Source organism: Schistocerca americana, chromosome X, assembly GCF_021461395.2.
Source record: "Schistocerca americana isolate TAMUIC-IGC-003095 chromosome X, iqSchAmer2.1, whole genome shotgun sequence".
NCBI classification, from domain to species: Eukaryota; Metazoa; Arthropoda; class Insecta; order Orthoptera; family Acrididae; genus Schistocerca; species Schistocerca americana.
Window position 1 is genome coordinate 223,469,903 of NC_060130.1, and position 24,147 is coordinate 223,494,049.

The 24,147-nt window shown below is 45.8% G+C and overlaps 1 protein-coding gene across 1 annotated transcript in view; it reads left to right on the top strand.

Annotated features, from left to right (window-relative positions):
• Positions 1 to 12,904, top strand: part of LOC124555783 — a 51,668-nt gene extending 38,764 nt beyond the window's left edge. The window contains exon 3 of the mRNA XM_047129837.1: positions 12,572 to 12,904. Coding sequence (XP_046985793.1) covers positions 12,572 to 12,695 — 124 coding nt within the window. The 3' untranslated portion in view covers positions 12,696 to 12,904. The remainder of the gene's footprint in view (positions 1 to 12,571) is intronic.
• The last annotated feature ends 11,243 nt before the right edge of the window (positions 12,905 to 24,147 follow it).

A 24,147-nucleotide genomic window follows, 5' to 3' on the forward strand; every position in this document is an offset into this window, starting at 1 on the left:
GCCGATTCCCTTAAGACTGCTAGCCTGGTGTGCATCCGCACTTAAGGTATTGTGTGTGTGAGAGAGAGAGAGAGGGGTGGGGTCTGTTCTTTCGAACATGTGCTAAGGCTTATGTCTCATCTAGTACAAAACAGTGACAACTAAATTCGACCATCTCAAAACCATTCGTACTTGCAAGGAACCGGGAAAATAAATATGACACTTCCTTTTTCATTTTTCCTCCACTACAGTGAATTTTACGTTTGAACAACTTAAAGAAATTTGCTTCTTCAGTTTCTCCCGGCGTATTTGTTGCTCGAACAGTCCACTGGTATACTACCGGTTTCAAAATTCTCTCGTCTCTCGGATAAACCATCGCTAGAGGCACCATGCAAGACGATCATCAATCTCACTGACATGGAGCTGTCTCATGAGGCGGTTTCGGTTCTGGAGAAGGGACTCAACTTTGCTCCCACCCCCAGGGTTCAGGCCGGTCGCGGACATCGTCAGTGCAGTGGAACAGATTGCAGCGCGATTACCACCTGAAGCACCAGAAGTGCGTCGGGAAACCGGCCAGGCTCTGGCCAGAACTAAACCCACGAACACTAACATTACCAGTAGAGAGAGGGAGGCGATTCGGGATCTAAGAGAGTGTTCTGAGATTGTTATCTCACCTGCTGACAAAGGCAATGCCACTGTTGTTCTTTCCCGTAAGGACTACATTGAGAAGATGCAGCGCCTGCTAGATGACGACTCCTATAGGGAGATCAACGCTGACCCCAAGAAGAAGGTGGAGAACAAGAAATTGTCACCTCAAGAACCTGTACCACCAAGACTTTATGGAGTCCCTAAGGTTCACAAAGAGGGGGTACCTATGCGCCCGATCGTCAGCAGCATTAGGGCACCTACTTACTTGCTGGCAAAATATCTGGCTGAATTACTTAGCCCCTATGTAGGTAAATGCCCTCATCATATCCGTAATTCCGTGGATTTCGTGAAACGTCTCGACAACTTCAGACTGAAAGACAATGATATCCTAGTGAGCTTCGACGTGGTTTCACAATTCACCAGGGTGCCTCTACGAGAGTCAGTCGAGCTTATTGGGCAGAAATTTGACGAGAAGACCACCAAACTCTTTAGGCATGTCTTGACCTCAACGTATTTTCTGTTTAATGGGGAATACTATGAGCAAACGCATGGAGTCGCAACGAGCAGCCCACTCTCACCGGTCGTCGCGAATTTGTACATGGAGTACTTAGAGGAGGAAGCCTTGGCGTCATCCAATTCGAAACCTACTTGTTTCTTCCGTTATGTCGATGACACGTTCGTCATGTGGCCCCATGGTAGGGACAAGCTCCTGGATTTCCTTACACACCTAAACTCCATACATCCAAACATCAAATTCACCATGGAGACCGAAGCAGAAGGAAGATTACCATTCCTGGACGTCATGGTCAAGAGAAGAGCTGATGGTACCCTGAGCCACGGTGTGTACAGGAATAACACGCACACTGACCTGTAACTGCATGCAGACAGCTGCCACCACCCTTCTCAGAGGAATGGAATACTAAAAACACTAGTACACAGGGCGCGCAGAATCTCAGACGCAGAGAATCTGCCCCAGGAATTGGAACACCTCAAAACCGTGTTCCGAAAAAACGGGTAGTCGGAATGGCAGATTAGACGCGCTCTCCGTCCCACCACCACAGCACAACCTGTGGAGACGGATGAAGTCATGGAAGAAGAGGTAACCACTGCCTTTATTCCGTACAATTGCGCACTATCTGGGAAAATCGGCCGTATATTAAAGAAACACCGAGTTAAAACCGTCTTCTGCCCACCCAATAAAACACGGGCATTACTGGGCAGTGTGAAAGATGACCTCGGTTTGAGGAAGGCCGGCATATACCAAATTCCCTGTGAGTGTGGGAAGACTTCTATCGGATAAACCGTACGCACCATCGAAGATCGTTGCCGAGAACATCAAAGGCACACTGGACTGAAATATCCAAATAAGTCGGCGGTAGCAGAGCACTATTTGTCCGAGAAACACGAGATGGATTATAAGCGTACCAAGATCTTGGCTCAGACCTCTAAATATTGGGACAGCGTTATAAGGGAGGCTATCGAAATTCGCACCAGGGAAGATCTTATCAACCGAGATTGCGGCTACAATCTCAGCAAGGCTTGGGACCTGGCACTGAATGTAATTAAGAAGACTCTCAGCAAGAAGCACGAACTGGCGACCAGGGCAGACGTAGCAAGCACATCGACGCTACGACAGATTCCGACGCCCACGTCTTCGCGACCGCCGACGCGCGGGCGCGGACGGCGAAGAGAGCGGCCCGCGGGGCGAGGGGATTTAAATCGGCCGCCCGCCCTCATGAGCTCAGTTCGTCAGCGCACCTGACGATGGCGACATGTCTGGTCGCCGAAATATTGTGCCCGTTGGACACTATGAACCGGCAGTATACCCGTGGACTGTTCGAGCAACTTAAATAAATATTTTATAAATATCGCGTTGTATACCTAGAAAAGCAATAGAGACATGTCATCGCAGCAGCATTTCTCAGGTGTCCCTTAAATAAATTATAAACTACACGCTTTCTGGTTGGTTCGGGGTGTAAAGGGACCAAACTACAGGGTTATCAGTCCGTTTTTTCTCATGTAAACAAGTCTGAAGTTAAAACAGTTCCCAGAAGGAGTCGGGGAATGTAAAAGGGTGTAAAACTAACGGGAAACCTCACGGAAAGAGAAAACGAAAGAAGCTAACCAAAAGGAAAAGTAGTGGAAGGAGTTAAAGTAATATAGTAAATGGCCTGCGGCGGCTAATCACATGAAGAAAAATGGAAGAGCCAGACACTCTGAAACACACTAAAATCTCAAGCCTAAAAAACAAGGCGAGATGAACACACACAAGGAAAAGACGAACAAAAAGGTAAACAAACAGCTAAGGAAGAGTGACGAAGAGTTAAAATAGAGTTAGGGTGCAGGATTGGGAGAAAAGGCCAGACGCCCACCCTTAGATGGTGTGATAAAAACTATCCTCATGAATAAAACGTAGAACTAAATATGTGGATGAGGCATTGTCGCCCAACACCAGATGCCGGCGGCTAGGAAGGTTAAAAGTCCGCCACAGAGCAGCTAAAATTGAGCAGTCCAACAGGATGTGGATGACAGTCAAGGGGGAACAACAGTGACACTGAGGCGGGTCCTTGCGACGGCAGAGGTGACCATGGGTCAGCCAAGTACAGCCGATGCAGAGACGGCAAAGGACAAGGGAGTCCCTACGAGTGACTCGCATCGATGGCCGCCACACATTCGTTGTCTTCTTAACAACACGTAGATCGTTTGCTATACTGAGGGTGCGACATTCATTGTCCCAGATCCCGAAAACTTTGTTGCATAAGACGGTGCGGGGCGGCGATTCACAGACTCAGTGGTGCGAGACTAATGCTCGGCAAGACGCTCTGCGAATACGTCTGGATCGTTGGAAACAAATCCATGGGTCGAAATCCCAGTTATGCCAGCAGGAGATTCACATCCGTAGAGGAGTCTGAGCCTGGTCCAAACCTGGGAAGGGGAGCTTCATGATCCTATGGTGGTGTCGTATCTTTCCCAACACTGCTGCTTCCGTCGTTCGATGAGCTGACGGGCCCGGGTGTGGAGGCGTTTGAAGGCAATAAAGTGCTCCAGGGACGGATGGCGCTTATAACGCTAGAGGGCCTGCCTACAGTCTCAAACGGCCACAGCTATTACCGGCGACCACCAAGACACCGACTTCCACCAGGGCAACCACAGGAACAACGGATTGATGATTCAGCTGTAGGAGTGATAATCTGGAACACTTCACAGATGTTGTCACCCATCGGAGATTTAACAGTGGTAACGGTGATAACGGAAGTCAAAGCATCTCAGTCAGCCTTAGTAAGAGCTCATCTGGGCAAGCGGCCAGATGAATGACACTGGGGTAGGGACAGGAAGAGTGGAAAGTGGTCACTTCGACACAAGTCGTTGTGAATTCTCCAGTGGAGAGACAGGAGAGGGACAGAACTGCAAAGCGAGAGATCAATGGCCGAGTATGTGCCATGTGCCACAATGAAATGGGTTGAGAGGCAAAGGTCTAGTTGAGTGACTAGAGCCTCGACGTCTTTACCACAGCGAAAAATCTTAGTTCGACCCCACAAAGGGCTGCAGGCGTTAAAATCACCCAGATGTAGAAAAGGTTGGGGGAGTTGGGAAATTACTACAGCCAATACATGGTATAGCACATTATCATCTGGAGGAAGGCAGAGGTTACAGATGGTAATTTCCTGTGGTGTTCTCACCCTGTCAGCCACAGTTTCTGAAGGTGCTTGAAGGGGCACAGGTTCGCTACAGAGGTAAGAACATAAGTGCAAACTCCACCTGACAGTCTGTCACAGTCGGGACGGTTTTTGTGGTACCCCTGATAGGCATGAAGTGCACGGGTCCGCATTGCAGGAAATAATGTTTCCTAAAGGACAACGCAAAAAGCAGGTGTAGGGCTTAATATTGTCATAAATCAGCCAGGTGGGAGAAAAAACCACTGGAGGAGGCGCTTTCTGTCTTCTGTGAAGGCATGAAGGGGCCAAGGAGGCAGATTACGCTTCAGGGTCACCTGCCCCCACTGGTGGAGTATTTGTATTCATGTCCATTGCGGCTGAGGGGTTGGTGAGAGCCAGGTCTTCGGATGATGCTAAAATATCCACCTCGTCATCAGACGCAGAATTGGTACGGAATGTTGGGGCCACAGGAATTTCCTGTTTCTTAGCAGACTTCTTCTTCAAATACTTGCTATCTCACTTTTCTTTATGCACTTGCTGGGAGAACTTCTCTGAAGTAGCATCAGGCATGGAGGAAGTCTGTGAAGTGCTTCGTCCAGCAACTTGTGGCTCCTTCAGCCACTGGCAAGTGTCCACTTTTGCATGAGCGCAGACCTTGGAAGGAAGAATCCCAAGGGACCCCTTCCATGTGAGAAGAACCAGAGGAGGCTGTTGCTTCCCCAGATGAGGCGAGGGGACCAATGTCACCTACTTTGAAAGGGGGGGGGGGTATTGCTTCCGAAGTAGGTAATTTTGGAGTAATGGAAGGAGAGGGGCCCCAAACTGTCAATGGGGCGGATGTATTCGGGCACCCTCGAGGGCCCACTGAATGGGGCAAAGATGTGGGAACCACTGTCGTAGATGATGGCGACGTCGATGTAGCTGCATCATATGAAGATGTCAAGTGAATGGGGTGAAGCCGATTGTCCTTCTGTTTAGCCTCTTGGTATGTCAGCCAGTCCAGGGTCTTGTACTCCATAATTTCCGCTCCTTCTGGAGTACTGAGCAGTGCAGCAAGCAGGGGGAGTGGCGCTCACCACAACTGACACAGGTTTGCAGAGGCGCACATGGAGAACTTGGATGCAGTGGACGTCTCTACTGGTAGCGCTTCAGATGCACCAGGAAGACATGCGCCCGAATTTCCATGACTTAAAACACCGCTTAGGGGGAGGTATGCATGGTTTTACTTCGCACCAGCATAGCATCACATTAACCTTTTCAGGTAAGGTAATCCTCAAAGGCCAAGATGAAGGCACCAGTGGCAATCCTATTATCTTGTGGTCCCCAACAGACGCGCTGGATGAAGTGAACACCCCATCGTTCTAACTAGGCGCTTAGCTAATGGTCAGACTGCAAGATAAGGTTGTGATAAAAAATAATCCCCTGGACAATGTTGAGGCTCTTATGGGGGTTGACAGAAATGCGAATATCACCCACCTTCTCACAGGCGAGCAACGTCCAGTACTGGGCCAGGGATGCTGTCTAAATCATGAATGATCCATTTCTCATTTTGGACGGCGGTGTCACTTCCTGAAACTTATCCTCCAGGTGTTCAAAATAACATAGAGGCATCGTAGTTCGAAAGAAACTTGTCAATGGGGCAAAAGAGAACAGCAGAGAACAGAAGAAAATGACGTAACCCGGAAGGTGTCCTCGACCAAATAGCTGAACTGCAGGTGGAATCACAGAGCCATGACAATAAGGGATGCAGAAGATCTAACCACACTATGGATATCTGATGCACCACGTAAGGTGTCCTTCCCCAAATAGCCCACACTTCTCTAGAAGTTTGGAAGTGTGCAGTCGAACCCTTAAAGGGGACCAGAACTTATTAGGCCGAAATGTGGGGTGACTCCTTTTAGTCGCCTCTTACGACAGGCAGGAATACCTCGGGCCTATTCTAGCCCCCGGACTCGCAGGGGAGCCAGATATTTAAACGACTTGATTGTGTCAAGCAGGACACGGCTGATACTGTATCCTAACATAACGGGTTTGTTTCCCCTACTCATCTGCATTAATTTATATTTTTCCACATTTAGAGTTAGCTTCCAATCATCACACAAATTAGAAATGTTTTCTAAGTGAACTTGTATATTCCCACAGTCAGTGTGCTTCGTACTGTGTACCCCAAAACACTTGTGCTTGCACCAGCATTTTACTATGTCTTCAGGTACAGCACAGCTTGCCGCCTATTCTGCTTTGTAGAGCGGGCAAACCTTAGTTCCCCACGTTCTCTTATGAGACGTGGACTTACACCTTCACGTAACCTACTCACGGTTTCAATGTGCTTCATCTATTTTCTATAGATTCTCACGAAAACACCATTGAAACAGCCGACGAGTTTCGCCGTTCCCGAGATGCTCGTTCCTATGTGTCGGGTCATAACAAACTGCCGTCCGTTACAGACACTTTCGCCTGGTAATTAACAACCGTACCGTCAGTATACGATTCTCTATTCGTCTCTGCTCCGCTTATATACTTTCTTCCCAAGTCAAGAGCCCGCAGTGCTACCAGGCAGCATTCCATTTCGCAGAGGGTAGTGATTTTCGCTCGTCACTGTAGCAGTGCGACCCTAAATTTTAGAGCGAACCTGATGTTTGTCCTCTCGGACGCTAGTCGCGTGAGACCACTGACATCCTGCATCTTCATATATACTCTGCAAGTCACCACAGCGTGCATGGCTTAAGGTACCTTGCATCAGTGGTAGTCATCCTCTTTCCTGGGTCACTCGCAAATGGAGCGAGGGAATAACGACTGTACGAGCCCTAATGTCTCTTATCTGGTCTTTGCATTCCTTACACGAGATGAAATGAAGGAATATTAGAGTTTAACATACCGTCAAAACGAGATTATCATAGACGAGCACACTGTGGAATTAGCGAAGAATGGGAAATAGAAATCGACAGTTCCCTGTTTTCAATGGAACCATCACGGCTTTTTCCTAAAGCTTTTACAGGAAATTACGGGAAAATAAATCTGAATGGCCAAACGACACTTTGAAACCTCATCCTCTCCAGTGGGATTCCAATGTGCTAATCACTGACCCACCTCGCTCGTTTATACTAGACGTACGTTGGCGGCAGTAAAACCGTTCTGCTGTCATTCACAAACTTTCTCGATAATGTTTCTCGAAAAAAACGTTTGTTACCTCCAGGGATTTCCGTTGGGTTTACGAAGCATTTCCGTAGTACTCTTGTGTTAACCAAACATGTCGGTAACAAATCTAGCAACACGTCTCTGAATTGTGTGTGTGTGTATGTGTTAAATCTTATGAGACTTAACTGCCAAGGTCATCAGTCCCTAGGATTACACACTACTTAACCTAAATTATCCTAAGGACAAACACACACACCCATGCCGGAGGGAGGACTCGAACCTCCGCCGGGACCAGCCTCACAGTCCATGACTGGAGCGCCCTAGACCGCTCGGCTAATCCCGCGCGGCCCTCTGAATTGCTTTGATGTGTTGCTTTAATTCGACCTAGCAGGGATATCAAACAGTCGAGCAGTACTGAAGAATAGTTCGCACAAGCAATGTACACACGGTTTCTTTTAGAGATGACTTACACTTTTCCTAACATTCTTCCAATAAACTGAATTAGACCCTTCCCCTTACATGATCTTTTCCGCATTCGTCTGCATTTTTCTATATTTAAAGCAAGCTGCTATTCTTCACACCAAATACAAATTCTGTCCGAGCCATCCAGTATCCTCCTACAGTCGCCCAACGACGAGACTTCCACGCACACTACAACACTACAACGTTATTAGTAAACAGTCACAGATTGCTAGTAACTGTGTCTGTCACGTCATTTATGTATAGAGAGAACAAGAGCAGCGCTCCTGACGATACCCTTGTCTCTGATGCACAGTTGCCACTTAGGACAACGTATTGTGTTCTATTACTTAAAAAGTCTTCGAACCACTCCTACATCTGAGAGCCTTCTCCGTATGCTCGGACCTTCGTTAACAGTCTGGAGTGGGCCACCGGTCAAACGCTTTTCGGAAATCTAGGAATATGAGAATTTGCCTGGAAAAGGGCAAGCTGAGTTTGGCACGGGAAATGCTCTCTAAATAAGCGCTAGTTTCTGGACAGAAGCTATTCTGTCTCAAGGAAATTTGTTATCAACTGTGAATATGCTCAACAATTCTGCAGTAGACGACAATAAGGATATTGGTCTAAAATTCTGCCAGTCAGTTCGTTTTATCTTCTTATATAAGGCAATCACCTGCCCCTTTCTACAGACGCTTGAAACTTCGAGCTTTTGAGATGAATAAGAGTTAAGTAAAGGGCCAATGCCGCAGATTACATCTTGTGAGAGCGAACTGGAATGTCATACAACCCTGGCAACTTACCTGTTACCAACTCTTTCAGCCGCTTTTTAATGCCCCATATGCCAGTTTCTATGTCCTCTACACGGGAGTTTATGCAGCGGTTTAACGACGGTATGTCTTTACGATCCTTTAAAACTTCAGCTTTCCTTTTTGCTATCTCTCATTTCCACACAAGACTGGTATACGAGTGCCTGAATAACAGCCATCGATCCTGATAGCGATTTTATGCAGGACAAGAATTTTCTAGGGTTATTGGTAAGATCTTTCGCTGGCGGGTGAAAGAGGAAGGTTTTTTTTTATGCTTTGCGCACTAATCGTATATAGACGGACGAATCTTTACAAACATTTTCGAGTCGACTTTACTTCGTTCTTGTTTGAACCGAGAGTTCAATAACCCTTATTCCATCCTAAATATAGTTACTCAGTACGTCTACTTTTCCAGACTGCGATTTACAATTAGTTTGAACTCTGGCCTTAATACCTGTCAATCGTAATAGCGTCTATGTAGGATGCCAACAACTGCTTATCTGCTCTTTCCAGCATAAAAGGCTCTCCTAGACCTGTCGATGGATTTATTAACTTTAGATATCATATTGGTTATGATGATATATACACTAGGCAGTCAAAAGCATCCGAACATCTGGCTGAAAATGACTTAAAAGTTCGTGGCGCCCTCCATCGGTAATGATGGAATGCTGTATGATGTTGGCCCAACCTTAGCCATGATGACAGCTTCTACTCTCGCAGGCATACGTTCAATCAGGTGCTGGGAGGTTTCTTGGGGTTTGAGAGCCCATTCTGCACGGAGTGCTGCACTGAGAAGAGGTATCGATGTCGGCTGGTGAGGCCTGGCACGAAGTCGGGCTTCCAAAACATCCCAAGGGTGTCCTATAGGAGTCAGGTCAGGACTCTGTGCAGGATAGTCCTTTACAGGGATATTATTGCCGGGTAACCACTCTACCACAGGACGTGCATTAAGCTGGCCGGTGTGGCCGTGCGGTTCTAGGCGCTTCAGTCTGGAACCTCGTGACCGCTACGGTCGCAGGTTCGAATCCTGCCTCGGGCATGGATGTGTGTGATGTCCTTAGGTTAGCTAGGTTTAAGTAGTTCTAAGTTCTAGGGGACTGATGACCACAGATGTTAAGTCCCATAGTGCTCAGAGCCATTTCAACCATTTGACGTGCATTATGAACAAGTGGTCGATCGTGTTGAAAGATGCAATCACCATCTCCGAACTGCTCTTCAACAGTGGGAAGCAATAAGGTGCTTAAAACATCAATGTAGCCTGTGCTGCGATAGTGCTACGCAAAAAAGAGATGAAAAACACGACCACACCATAACACCACTGACTCCGAAGTTTACTGGTGACACCACACACGCTGGCAGATGACGTTCACCGTGCATTCGCCATACCAACAGCCTGTCATCGGATCGACACATTGTGTACTGTGATTCGTCACTCCACACAATGTTTTTCCACTGTTCAATCTCCAATGTTTACGCCCCTTACACCAAACGAGGCGTCGTTTTACCGGCGTGGCTTGTGAGCAGCCTCTCGGCAATGAAATCCAAGTTTTCTCACCTCCTGCCTAACTGTCATAGTACTCGCAGTGGAGCCTGATACAATTCGGAATTCCTTTGTAATGGCCTACATAGACGTCTGCCAATTACATATTACGACCCTCTTTACATGTTGGCGGGCTGCGTCAGTTAAGAGACGACGTAGGCCTATACGCTTTTGTGCTGTACGTGTCCCTTCACGTTTCCACTTCACTATCACATCGGAGACAGGGGACCTAGGGACGTTTAGGAGCGTGGAAACCTTGCGTACAGACGTATGACACAAGTGACACCCAATCACCTGACCACATTCGATGTCCGAGGGTTCCGCTGAGCTCCCCATTCTGCTCTCTCACGATATCTAATGACTGCTGAGGTCGCTGATATGAAGTACCTGACAGCAGGTGGCAGCACAATGCACCTAATACGAAAAACATATGTTTTTGTGGGTGTCCAGATACTTTCAATCACATTGTGTATATCTGATGACTCTATACTGACATTATTGGCAAAGTTAGGCATGTTTGTAGCTACAAGGTCTAAAACAACTCCACCGCGTGTCGGTTGTCAAACTAGGTGATCTAAATAGATTTCAGAGAATATGTTCAGCACTGCTTCACAAGCCTGTTTTTCCACTCCACCTGCAATTAATCTATAGTCGTCCCTTTTTATTCTCCGTATGTTAAATTCATCTCAGTCTAATATTGCGTGATCGGGGTTCCTACAGTTTACTGAGCTAGATTTCCTTCTAATGATTCTACAATTGTTACATGGGAATCGGGAAGCCGGTCAAAAAATCATATAATTAACTTGAGGTCACCAAGGCCGGTCACTTACGTTCAGGTAACGTCACATGCGGAACCTATTTCGACCTCGATAGGCAAGTATTTATATCCATTGCTATGAACACCCCCTCCCATGACGTCTATCTTTTCAATATACGATCGTACGTCACTTGATATCGTGGAGCTTCCTGCGTCGGGTTTAATACAGCTGTCGCTGCTGAATATAATTTGAGGGTGACAGCTTCACAGAGCGGCGTTTTATTCCGGGATATTGTTTCGAATGCATTGGTAATGGACAGTTAAAATCCTGTCATTCGAAGTAACATTGTTTTGTACGCGGTCTGGTTTCGCTCTCTGCATATCGACTGATGAGCGTTCACTAGAACACCTCAGTCTATCGGCTTGTCTGAGAAACTTTAATGTCATGGATTGAGTATGGCCATTCTGAGCCCATCGATTCCATATTCGCATCAAAGTCGTGGGATCCCGATCATCGCAAGCAGCTATTTGCTGAGCGATAAACTGCAGTCTCGAAAGGCGTTGAGACTGCCACTTCCGAATCCCGACACTTACTACTGATGTTTCTCTTTCTAACACGCATTATAACACCATCTTGTTACAAACATCCAAAATTCAATTTTGATTTCTGAATACGAAACCAGTTACGTAATCTCTTCTTATACAAGGTGTTAAAAAAAAGTATTTCATATTTTGAGAGATGGTAGCGTGGACCAAAACAAAGAAATCCCGTAAAAACGGGTTTTAAAATGCTCACTTTGGGAGCCATAAGCACTTGTTAATGTTCACTATCACATCTCTTCTACTTCAAGCTCTTTGCTGTTGCCAACGACCTGTAGCAAGCAAATGAGGACACATTCTTCTGCTATGGATATTGAACGCAGTAAACATCTGTTACTGTCGTTACTATTAACGGTGTTCACAGTTCTAGTTAAGTGCAACGTGTACATTAGTTCCAAGGGAACCAAACTGTATTTTGATAAGTTCGTTATATGATTTTACATTGTAGTTATATCTTTACACTTATCATGAACGCACGTAGTAGGAATGGACACCATATCGGACACCTCCTTCAGAAATGTTTCAGAAATGTAGGCCGTACGTGATAGGAAGCAGATAACATTAGAAGCTCTGCTGTGCCAGAGTAACGGAATAATGGGTTCTCATTTGTTTACTCAGTTGTTTGGTGTACCCTATAGGCCTTTAGTAACAGCAACGAGCTAGTAGTAGAAGAGACGTGTATGACAATAGCGAAGATGAACATGTGCTTACTGCTGTGAAGGCGTGGATTTTAGAGCCCACGTTTACTGATCATTTTTGTCTTGTGTGCTTCATGTTACCACCTCCCAAAATAAGGAGTACTTTTTCCTCAACAGGCTGTATATACAATGTAGATAGTGTTACTCCGGGCTTCTTTGTGTGGTTGCGCTGGAGTTCTTATCGTCTGCGTATCGAGACTTCGTACCAAACTGGCCTTTGTCGCATGTCACTTTCACAGTGCTGCAGTTTTTTAATGGCCAGTTGTGTAGACGACAAATGTTTCTTGTTGCAGCGCATACAAGGAGCTCCCCGCGGACAGCAAGCAGAGCTACCTGCTTAGCGTCTTCCTGGGAGACATCGTGGCGTCGCCCAAGCTGTGTCGCGAACTGACACGTCGCCGGCCTTGCCAGCGCTGACGCCGCCTTCCCGCGCCTCGTTACCGTAACCCGATGACACTTCACGTTTCAGTATTGTTACAGCACCATAAACTTGTTGTTACAAATATGTTAGGATGCACATGTAACTGTACATCTATAGAATAAGTACTATTTACTTTTTGTAACTGATTTACTGTAGTGATAACCACGTTCGAAAAATAAAACAAGTGTTGTTTTTTTAAAAAAAATGATTTCATTATCTATTCAATAGAACTATCTCACTGTAGCCTCAAAGACATCTGAATATAGAGATAAAATGGGACAATAATGGACGTTGGCGGTATATCACACCTTAGGTGCTGTTAGAAATTGTGTGTGAGAGAGAGGAGCAGCTCTCACTGCAAGCAAAATCACCACGCTTTCTGCATGCGTAAAAATGCGGTGGCGCCTCCGAAAACCTTCCCACCAATGGCACCTTACTCTTTGACTTCCCAAGAAATATGTTTCTTATGTTCTTACGCTTTTTTTCCCGCGTGGAGAAACTTTCCTTACTCCAATGACTAAGCTAGCTGTGACGTTGGTCTTGCGTGAAACACTGCATCTCGATGATCCTGACCGCAGCCACTCATTATCCAAAAGTCGTGATTATTGCTCTTGAATGCAACATTTGCAGCCCGTTAGCTACAGGACTTAGATTTTAAAAATTGTAACTTATTTTATTTACGAAAAAATACTGCTAGAATGACTGCACTTTACAAAACTTATTCCAAACCAATTAAAATATTTTCATCAAACACTAAGGTAAGGAAGAAAGCAGTAATATTTCTATTATATATTAACTGCAGAATCTTGAACTACAAGGTAGCAAGGGAGAGGACGTTGTTATGGGTGGCCAGTACCCTCTTTCTACAACAAAAATGCCCACTTGGATTAATACGGTTCTTTATTTACATGAACTATAAGTTTTTCCTTAACTGGTATAGAGTCCACGTTCTGTGGTACAAGTTCATTAATAATAGTTCTCTTGCAGACAGTATCGGTAATCTTTCTATTACAAACTAAAGTCTCGCTGTAGTCCCGATATAGGCACTCTTCTAGTCGCTTTGTACCGTCGTAGCATGAGTGAGTGGGTGAGACCTACGGCCAGCGGCGGCGGCCTAAATACATGCTGTCAAGAGGGGGTTGCGTCGTGTTGCTTGTCGATGTGCCTCTGGCCTCTCTCGTGATATGCGCGCTTCATCCAACACCTACAAATGGATCTTCACTTCATCTTTACCCACCTGTGTGCAGGTGACAACTTACACCAGATATTAACAACAATCGTTGTTAGGGATGGGAAGTGAAAAAACAACTCTCGAGTCACTGGAGAACATCTAGAGGCATTTCTCGGAAAGCATGACTCATAAGAACCGCAGGCCGCTGTGGCCGAGCGGTTCTAGGCGCTTCAGTCTGGAACCACGCGGCTGCTACGGTCGTAGGTTCGAATCCTGCGTCGGGCATGGATGTGTGTTCTGTCCTTAGGATAGTTAGGTTTAAGTAGTTCTAACTCTAGGGGACTGATGACCTCAGACGTTAACTCCCACAGTGCTTAGAGCCATTTGAACCATTTGAGAGCCTTGGAGATGCAAACATGCTTTGGATATCATATTTCGTGGCGCTCTGAGTCAGAAATAAATAATAGGCTCTGGCTTCTGCGGAATGGGCCAACTGGCTCAGATATAAACGCAAGTTACTCTCTCTTTTCACAGGTAACAGTTTACGTTCAGTCTGGCCGACTTGCAATGCCAAACAACAGGAAAGTTCACTCATTTTATTTTGAGCTGTGTCAATGGTTTGTCGTGAGTGGAAGAAGGCTATACTAAAATCGGTACATGGAGCGCGATTTGATCGCAGTGAAGAGCAAACAATTAGCCTCAAGACACACATGGGTGTCTCACAAAATAAAGCGCTGTCTCGTATTTGTTCCGGGTACGTCAGTTTGGAAAGCCAAAATACAACGGTCATGGTCCATCAATTGAGGAACCATGAAACATCTCAAGAGAGTTGCTTTTCTTTGTAGGTTACGAGTGCAGCTATGACTAATAACAACAGCGTGTTTCTCATTAGGAAAAAGTGATTTTATTTTCTTTCGTTCAATCACCATGTGTGTGGCGCATTATTACATGTGCTGTTTCATGTGCAGCAAGCGTAAAATGTATTTGATGTCTATATATATCGACATTGCAACAATTAACGAGAGGTTGGCTGATTGGTTGGTTTGGGGTGTAAAGGGACCAAAGTACAGGGTAATGAGTCCCTTTCGCCTTATGCAAAACAGGTATCAAGTTAAAAGAATTCCCAAAAGCGGTCAGGGAAAGTAAAACAGAGTAAAAATAATGGAGAATCACACGGAAAGAGAAAACGAAAGAAGGTAACGAAAAGGGCAAAACGTATAATAAACGGAAGAGTTGTGGAGGGCATTAAAATAATGTAGCATATGGTCAGGGCTGGCTGATCACAAGAATAAAAAAGGATCAGCCAGCCACTCTGCAACACACTAAAATCTCCAGCCTAAATGATAAGGTGAGAAGAACAAACATAGGGAAAATACGAATACCAAGGCAAACAAACAGCAAAGAAAGAGTGAAGAAGGAGGTAGTGTGGAGGCCTGGGGGAGAAGGCCAGACGCCCACCCTTACTTAGACTCTGTCATAAAATCCCTTAATGAATAAAAAGTAAAGCTAAATCATTTGTTGAGGCACTGCCGCCCAACACCAGAGGCAGAGTACTAGAAGGTTAAAAGTCCGCCACAGAGTAGCTAAAATTTGACAGTCCAACCAGATGTGGACGACAGTCAAGAGGGAACCACAGAGGTACAGAGGCAGGCCCTGACGATGGAGGAGGTGACCATGGGACAGCCTAGTATGGCCGATTCGAAGCTGGCAAAGGACAACTGAGTCCTTGTGAATGGCTTGAATTGATGACCACTGCACGTTCGTTGTCTCCTTGACAACACGTAGTGTATTTGGTGTACTGAGGGTGCGCCATTCAGTATACCAGGTCCCAAAAACTTTACTGCGTAAGACTAATCACAGATCAGTCTTCAGCAGTCCGATATCCAGAGTTGGGTTATCGTTAGCTTGTTTGGCCAGCTTGTCAGCAAGTTCATTGCCTGGGATCCCAAGATGTCCTGGGGTCCAAATGAAGGACACTGAACGTCCACAGTTTCTGCCGGCATAAAGAGACTCCTGGATAGTCATTACACAAAGATGGCAAGGAAAGAAATGGACAAGAGCTTTTAGGCTGCTTAAGGAAGCATTACAGATGATGAAGAACTCACTTGCACAGGAGCGGATATGCTAGAGAGTGCGGGAGATGTCTGTCAACTCTGCAGTGAAAATACTGCAACCATCAGGCAAGGAGCACTGCTCAGTATGGCCAGCGTCACCGCAAGCGAAGCTAACGCGATCATTTCTGCTTAAAATGGTTTGTGTCTATGTTCAGTCCACTGTCGAAGAAGTATACAAATGCAGAGGCAGGGTTAGATAAATAACGAAATAGAGTTGAAAAATCACTCAGTGCCACAATTAAGTCAATAAAGTTGACATAAGCAGAAAAGGCAAGTGTTAAAAAAGGGTGTAATTCTTCGAGTTTTCACCTCTAGATCTACAGAGTACGGATTCAAGATAGCAACAAAACTAATGAGGTAGCAACTGTCTTACGATTTCTCTACTGACTGTCGATCTGCCTGCTAGTCGCTCTTTGACAGAAAACATAAAAATCTTGTTTACAGCGAGATTTGAGCCGAAAATGTGCGCAGTCTTCCTGCTTATAGGTGAACAGGTTACTGCTAACATACGAGAGTACAACTCTAGCAGATAGCGTTTCCTTGTCGTCCCACTGATTGTTACAATGGAAAATTTACAACGTAAATGGCGAAGTAAGCAGCAGCTTCTATTGAAACGCACTTCCTGGACTCAAAAACGTAAATTTACTATTTCTGTGTCATTATATATCTGAGCATTATTGACAATAGTTAATTTAAGTCCGCAGCTCGTGGTCGTGCGGTAGCGTTCTCGCTTCCCGCGCCCGTGTTCCCGGGTTCGATTCCCGGAGGGGTCAGGGATTTTCTCTGCCTCGTGATGACTGGGTGTTGTGTGATGTCCTTAGGTTAGTTAGGTTTAAGTAGTTCTAAGTTCTAGGTGACTGATGAACATAGATGTTAAGTCCCATAGTGCTCAGAGCCATTTGAACCATTTTTGAGTTAATTTAAATGACAAGAAAATGTAGAGTGAATATACCAGGATGATTGTGAACCACACCAGACAGTAAATCGTCGGTCACATAGTTGCCTAACGTATTGTGTAGCGCTGTCAGTTCTTGATTAGACTAGCGACAGGAGGAATCCGTTTGCTCAGCCGATGTGAGTCTTGAGCTGGCGGGAAATCTCGCCTTCGAAGACGCACCGGAGTCAGCTCCCACCGAGTGTACTGAGAGCAGAAATATCTAGTATAAGCTACTGACTTTCATTCGTATTTCTGTAACTACGATACGGGTCTAAATCGCATTTACGAGTAATATCCAGATGCACCGACCGCAGCTCTGACATCATAAATAAAGAGCAGGAAAACTATTGGAGCGGCTCTCCTCTTCAGCAGTTATCGTAGGTAATTTTGTTTTTCTGCCTTATGCGATTCTCCTGTTTGGCATCCGCGGACACTATTAACATAACGAGTAAATAACATTCATTTTAATATTATATACTTGAAAACAGTTTTCCTTGCGAATGTTTTCGTTGGCATTAAATCAAAAGACAACATTACACTAATTACAAAATGTAAATATCCACAAAGAAATCATAATCTGCGAATAACAAATTCAGAATCTGAACAGCAAACTGAGCAAGGAATTCTTTCACAATTATTGAAAAAATATGACTCAAAAGCCCCGGAGAAAATTAAACTACTGCGTGACTGCTGTGAAAGTTCTATTCGAACTTCTGATTACATGAAAGGTGAAGCAGCCGTGATGAGAATGTGAAACTATGAACAATAATTGCTGACAGTAATGTGTCGAGTATGTCGTTCTTAAGCTAAATTGTCATTCGTTCCATAAAAACCAAAGAGGTGAAAGGAATCGCCTACTTGTAAGATTTCAATTTTACTGTTGGTGATGCTCTGGCATTTAAAGCGAAAAGCAGCAGATGAACATCTTTTCAACTTTCAGACAAGTTAAGAGAAAGGAGAACCGAAGTAATAAGAAGAGGTTACCCTAAGTGAGCGTGCAATGGAATTTCTATGTAATACCTCACAACTACCGCATTTTGCTCGAAGTTTATTTCCTGGTTGTTTAACACTATAGACCCCTCTAGGCTATCACATATTTCACGCGAGAGCTATAGAAATGTAACTATTAAAACAAATTGCTGTGTGAAACATTACAGCACTTGCGGCCGAATCTGACTGAGTAGGCAGTGCTAATTGCAATTACATTTCATTCTAGAGACAACTGGCAAATCTTAATAACGTGACGGTAACATGGTAAGGTTTTAAGGGCGCACGACAGCAAGGTCTTTAGCGGTCGTAATAAAACGTAATAAGACGAGTGTTGGGGACTATCATGAAATCACTAAAATGAGAACTGCGCATAAAAACTAAAGCAGTTCCTGAAAAGCTAGAACAAACGCACAAAAAGCAACGAAAATCACAGCGTCAAACCCAACACATCATAAAAGAGGGAAAAAAGCTGTGGAAAGAATTAAAAGAAGACAAAGGATACCTGCGATTTACTGATAGCTGGAAGAAAAGTGTGTGAAGTAGCAAGTCTCCAACACACTGAAATATCCAGCCTAAAAGCTTAGAATAGAGTCTAGACATATCACAATTTTTTAAAAACCTCACCACATTCATCTCTCCATCAGATAAAATAGAAGCCAGATCCCCATCTTAATTTGCTTATGCCCGTTGGTCACGAAATAAAACGCACTCATTTAACATGTGGCGTACGCATACTGATACGCCACAGGCATCACAGACAGGAGGGTCCTCTCGCTGAAGTAAAAAGCCATTTGTGAGCGGACGGTGTCTAATGGCGAGGCGGATCGGGGCCATCTCATCGCTCCGGAGTGACTAGCACGAGGCTCTCTAGAGCTGGACAGTTGGATTCAATAACCGCAGCTTATTATCCGTCAGCGCCTGACACTTCCCCTCCCATAACTGCAGGAACAACGACCTACCAGCGACATGTTAGCCTGCAAGGGAATGGCGCGGTCTGTGACGGTATCTTTCCTGCAAACCTTCGTCTAATTGTTCATTTCCCCAAATTCCCACGTGCCCTGGTACCCAGCAGAATGACAGCTTCTTCCCTCGCCGCTGTAGGAAGTACAGTTGGTCCTGTATGAGCTGCAGCCAATTTCTCTGCCGATTACATGTGCCACAACTAGGGAACTACGGGAATCGGAGTAGATTAGAAATTGTTTGCCCTGAAAACGCCTCATCTGCTCCAATGCCTTCAGGATCATGGAATTCTGTATGGGTATGGGGAATGAGAATCCTGAAGACGCAGTTGGGGAAGACGACGGAAACCGTGATGCCTTTGAAAAATGTTAAAAAACAGAGATTGAAACGTAAAATTGAGAGTGTAATCTTTCATAAAATTCGTCAAATCGAAAATAATTCCGGGCCTCTGTAGGAGCCAAGGTGGAGACCTACTCCAACTTAAGTGTAAGACGTTAAAATCAACCTCACCCAACTGTAATAGGCAGCAGGGCGTTGAGGTTCTATGCGCTTCAGTCCGGAACCGCACTGCTGCTACGGTCGCAGGTTCGAATCCTGTCTCGGGCATGGATGTGTGTGATGTCCTTAGGTTATTTATGTTTAAGAAGTTCTAAGTCTAGGGGACTGATGACCTCAGATGTTAAGTCCCATAGTGCACAGAGCCATTTGAACCATTTTGTAATAGGCAATCCTTCGCGCGAATCCCCTAGCGCCTCGTCGTTCGTTGCCACTTACGAAAAAGCCTTTCCACTGGAGGCCGAGCAGGCGTATATCGCGTTGATAGTGTTTTATACACTTGGTGTACAATGAGAAACAGTCGCCTGATGTGAAACGGCGGCTCAGCGGCTTCAGTGCAGCAGCCCTGTATGGGGCTCATTGGCAACGCCCCAATGGCTAACCAAATCCGTTCATGGTGCACCACGTCCAAAATCTTTAAATAACATGTTCCTACAGACCCATACACCATGTACCCATAATCGAGCCAAGGTCGCACTAAGCCTCTGTAAAATATGAGCAGACAAGTTCTCATGAATTGTGGTTAAGCCATTTTAAAATACTTATTGCTTTGAGGGACCGTGTTTTCAGGCTCTTATGATGTAGCAACCATTTAAGCTTCGAGTAAAATGTGAGACCAGGAAGCCTTACTGTATCTTTAAAATTAAGGAGAGTGTCCCTCATCCTCGTCTCAGGGAAGTGTAAAACAGAATGGCAACGACTAAAAATAAAGCATGGTCGAAGTGTTAGTTGCAACTGACGTGTTGTCGTTTCAAGGCCGGAGAAGAAATTGCAAACGGAGAAGTCATCCACAAACAAGGGACACTGGACAGAACATTTAAAAACTGCCGTAATACTATTAACAGCTATGGCACATACTGCCACACTTAAACACTACCTTGAGGGACACCGTTCTCCTGCTCAAAGCAGTCAGGCAGGACGAAAATAGCCTAGCGAGAGAAAGGACCAAATAAAGTGGGAAAACATCCACGAAAACCCCATTCATGGAGCTGCCTGACAATAAGAAGCCTCCAAGTAGTCTCGTACGCTTTCTCGATGTCAAAAAAATATACCCAGGAGATGACGCCGGCGCAGGAATGCCTGTTGTATAGGCACTGCCAGAAGAGCCAGGTTATCAAAGATGGAGCGATACCTCTTGAATCCACACTGTAAACGACTAATTAGGTGTCTGGAATGTAAGATCCAGTCAAAGGGGTGGTTTACAATCCGATCCGTGTCTTCTGATGGTTGGTTGGTTGATTTGAGGGAGAGGAACAAACAGCGAGATCATCGGTCCCATCAGAGAACGGAAGGACGGGGAAGGAAATCTGACGTGCCCTTTCAGAGGAAGCATCCCAGCATTTGCCTGAAGCGATTTAGGGAAGTCATGGAAAACCTAAATCAGGATGGCTGAATGCGGCTTTGAACCGTCGTCCTCTCGAACGCGTGTCCAGTGAGATAACCAATGCGCCACCTACCTCGGTCATGGTCTTCCCCGCACAGCTAATGAGGCAATAATACGATAACTACTCGGGCAGATGCGGTCTTTCTCAGACTTCAAAAGAGGAATTAAAATTGCCTCTCTCCACGAGTCGGGAAATTTATAACCCTTCTGGTGTGTGTGTGTGTGTGTGTGTGTGTGCGTTTGGTGCTTACGGGCGCTCGAAGGCGAAGTTATCAGCGCTCTTACTCATATTAAAAGTACCAAATGTGGAAAGAAGTATTAAACTCGGACCATACACGTTAAGACAACAGGAAAGAAGAAAAGATGCTATCAGGAGACTAAAGCACAAGTAAAACAACAAAGGGGCCAAAAAGGAAGGCACAGGAAAACGTCACTTTCTGGTCACTTACTTAAAATATGGGCGAGCCAGTCACCCCATGAACTTATTAAAACCATCCCCCTAAAATCTGTATAAAAACGTTGGACAATCCACAAAACTTTAAAACTCGAACCACATTCGTTTCATCATTACCTAAAATAGACTACAGATCCGTCGGCAAATCAGGCGCAGGCCGCTGGTCGGAAAATAAAATGAAGTCTTATAAAATGTGGCGCACAAAGATCTGTACGCCACAAGCGCAGCAAGTTGGAAGATCCTGTCGCTGGAGCAAAAAGCCATGCATCGTTGGGCTGTGGTCTATGGGAAGGCGACTGAGGAGGACCTCGTCCCATTGACGTGGCTGGAAGGAGGTACGCCACTGCCTAGTTGTGAGCCTTACGACACGAAGCGTACTGTCGTTTACTTCCAGCCACTCATCCTACCACCTACGCAAAACTCTGGAGCTCAACAATGACGCATAGCACAAGGAGGTTGGCACACTGAAAGACTTGAGGATCAAGTCACGCATCCTAGGCTGCTAGATTACCCCTTCCGTTTCCCACAATTCCCTGGAGCCCTGGTACCCAGCGGAAAGACACCTCCTTCCCCAGCTGTTGTAGGTGGAGGAGGCCATCCTGGATAGTCTGGACTGCTTTATCTGCTGTGTACTAACGTTTCAGAGAATCGGAACAGACAAGTAATTTAGCACTGGAAGAAAATCTCACCTGCTCCGGTGCCCACAAGATTGCATGCAATTCTGCATAAAAGACAGTAAATGATTGAGGCAGTCGGATCTTTAGGACACCTGGGAAAACAACAGAGCTGTAGAAACAGCGACATAGTCGTGGTGCTCAAGCAAAATGACAGAAAATGTCAGATTAGAAACGGAAGCAGGAGAGCAACCTCTCTTGTACTGCAATAAATCTAAAATCACTCTGGGCCTCTCCAGTAACCTGGGCGGCAGATGGTTAAAACCCTGGGTTTGGGGTCGTACTGGCTCCACACTGAGTGCTTCCAGCACACTCTGCACGCGGATCCTGAATAGCATTGTGACTCTTGGATGGTTAAAAAAAAGGTGCTCCAGATGTGGACGAGCTGCGAGGAACTTACACCACTGGTGCACCATGAGGAGCTGGCACCAGATGGTACGTAGCAGTTCCCCTGCCTCAGCACAGAGGCCGGGAATGAAACTGGTGCAATAGGCACCCATGGACACCCAAATCCCCGCACGGTGGGCAGCATCAATGATCCCCATATAAAGTGCCTCAATAACCCATACACCGTGCACCCATAGTCCAGTTGCGAAGGCACGAAAGCCCTATAAACCTGGAGGAGACGTGCCCTGTCTGCTTCCCAAGACCTGTGGCTACGGCACTTTAAGATATTCAGTGCCTTCGCGGTTCTGGCTTTCAGGTGTGGCAACTGCGACAATCTGGAGTAAAAAATGAGTCCCAGAAACCTCACTGGGTCTCTAGAATGTAGGATGGTGTTCCCCATATGCAAGGCGTCAGATATGATGACATTGACATTATCGAACTGTGTACCTCCTGTCTCCTTCAGTGGGCAATTTTTTGCCTTTGATATTGATTTTTTGTCTGAGGTGGCTTTGGAGCCACAACCTCAGAAGTGGTAGTGGTTGCAGCAGCGCTGGGTGGTGCACAAGACTTGACCTGTGAAGGAGCAGGAAGGTCCATGATGTCAGCAACCACGCCTTATCAGAAGTTCTGAGGCGAGGGGCAAGCTTCAAAGGAACTGCAGCAGCACAGGCGCATTGACAAACACAGGTGCTACTGCTCACAGTAGCAACCTCCGTTTGTGTAGAGGTATACGTTTTCAGGACTGGCTGTTTCAGAACAGTAGAAAAGGGGCAGGGAACGTGGATGGCTGCATGGACTTGTAAACTTCTTGGCTTCACCATACACGATGCGCTTCGTCGTTTGATCTCCTGGATTTTCCCTTCTCAAAGAAAACTCTGCTGTCCCTGCTCCACACAGGTTGATCCCCAGAGCAGTTGACACACTTTGGAGATGAGGAGCAATCAACTCCACCATGGGTGCCTTTACCACATTTTGCGAAAATGACTTCTCTCTTACAGCCAAGACTAGTGTGCCCAAAGTGTTGGCATTTAAAACACCACATTGGATTTGGGTAATAAGGTCGTATACTTAAGTGTAGGACACATATGCACTCGTAGTTTGGTGCTGTTAAAAGTAAGGATAAAAGTGCCTCATTTTACAAGATCGCTATCTACCCATTTCACAACATTTTGCACGTCGACAATCCCTTCCCGGGACCATTCAGCTTTCATTTCTTCTCGGGGAATGTCAACTAGGTCCCTAAAAGTCACAATACCTATGCTGTGGTTCAAGGTGTTGTGCTATTTACTTTCTATCGCATATTCTCCGAGGCGTTGGGCTTTCTAAAGGTTCTTGACTTACTGAGAGCTAGATGTTTCAACCAACAGGGCCCATTGCGCAAGCGCTTAACAGCTTTTAAGGTGCCAGCAGTGCCTTCTAAACCTTTCCGTATGCAAAATGGCGAAACATTTTCTAAACTACCCTCTCTTCTTTTAACTATAAGAAACACACCCTGCAAAACAACGTGCATTCTGTTACTACTGACTGAATCAAAAGGACTGGCTACATGAGCTTTCTTGTTAGACTGAGAGTTGGTACCTTCCAGCAGTACCCCCCCCCCCCCCCCCCGCCTTTCCGCTGAGAGGGGGAGGATCTATTTTGGTCCCACGAGCAGCTACGGAAATAACGGTATACTCTGACAGAGCCCCGCATACCTAAATAAGCCTTATACACTCCTGGAAATGGAAAAAAGAACCCACCATACTTGCTCCGGACACTGCGAGAGGGCTGTACAAGCAATGATCACACGCACGGCACAGCGGATACACCAGGAACCGCGGTG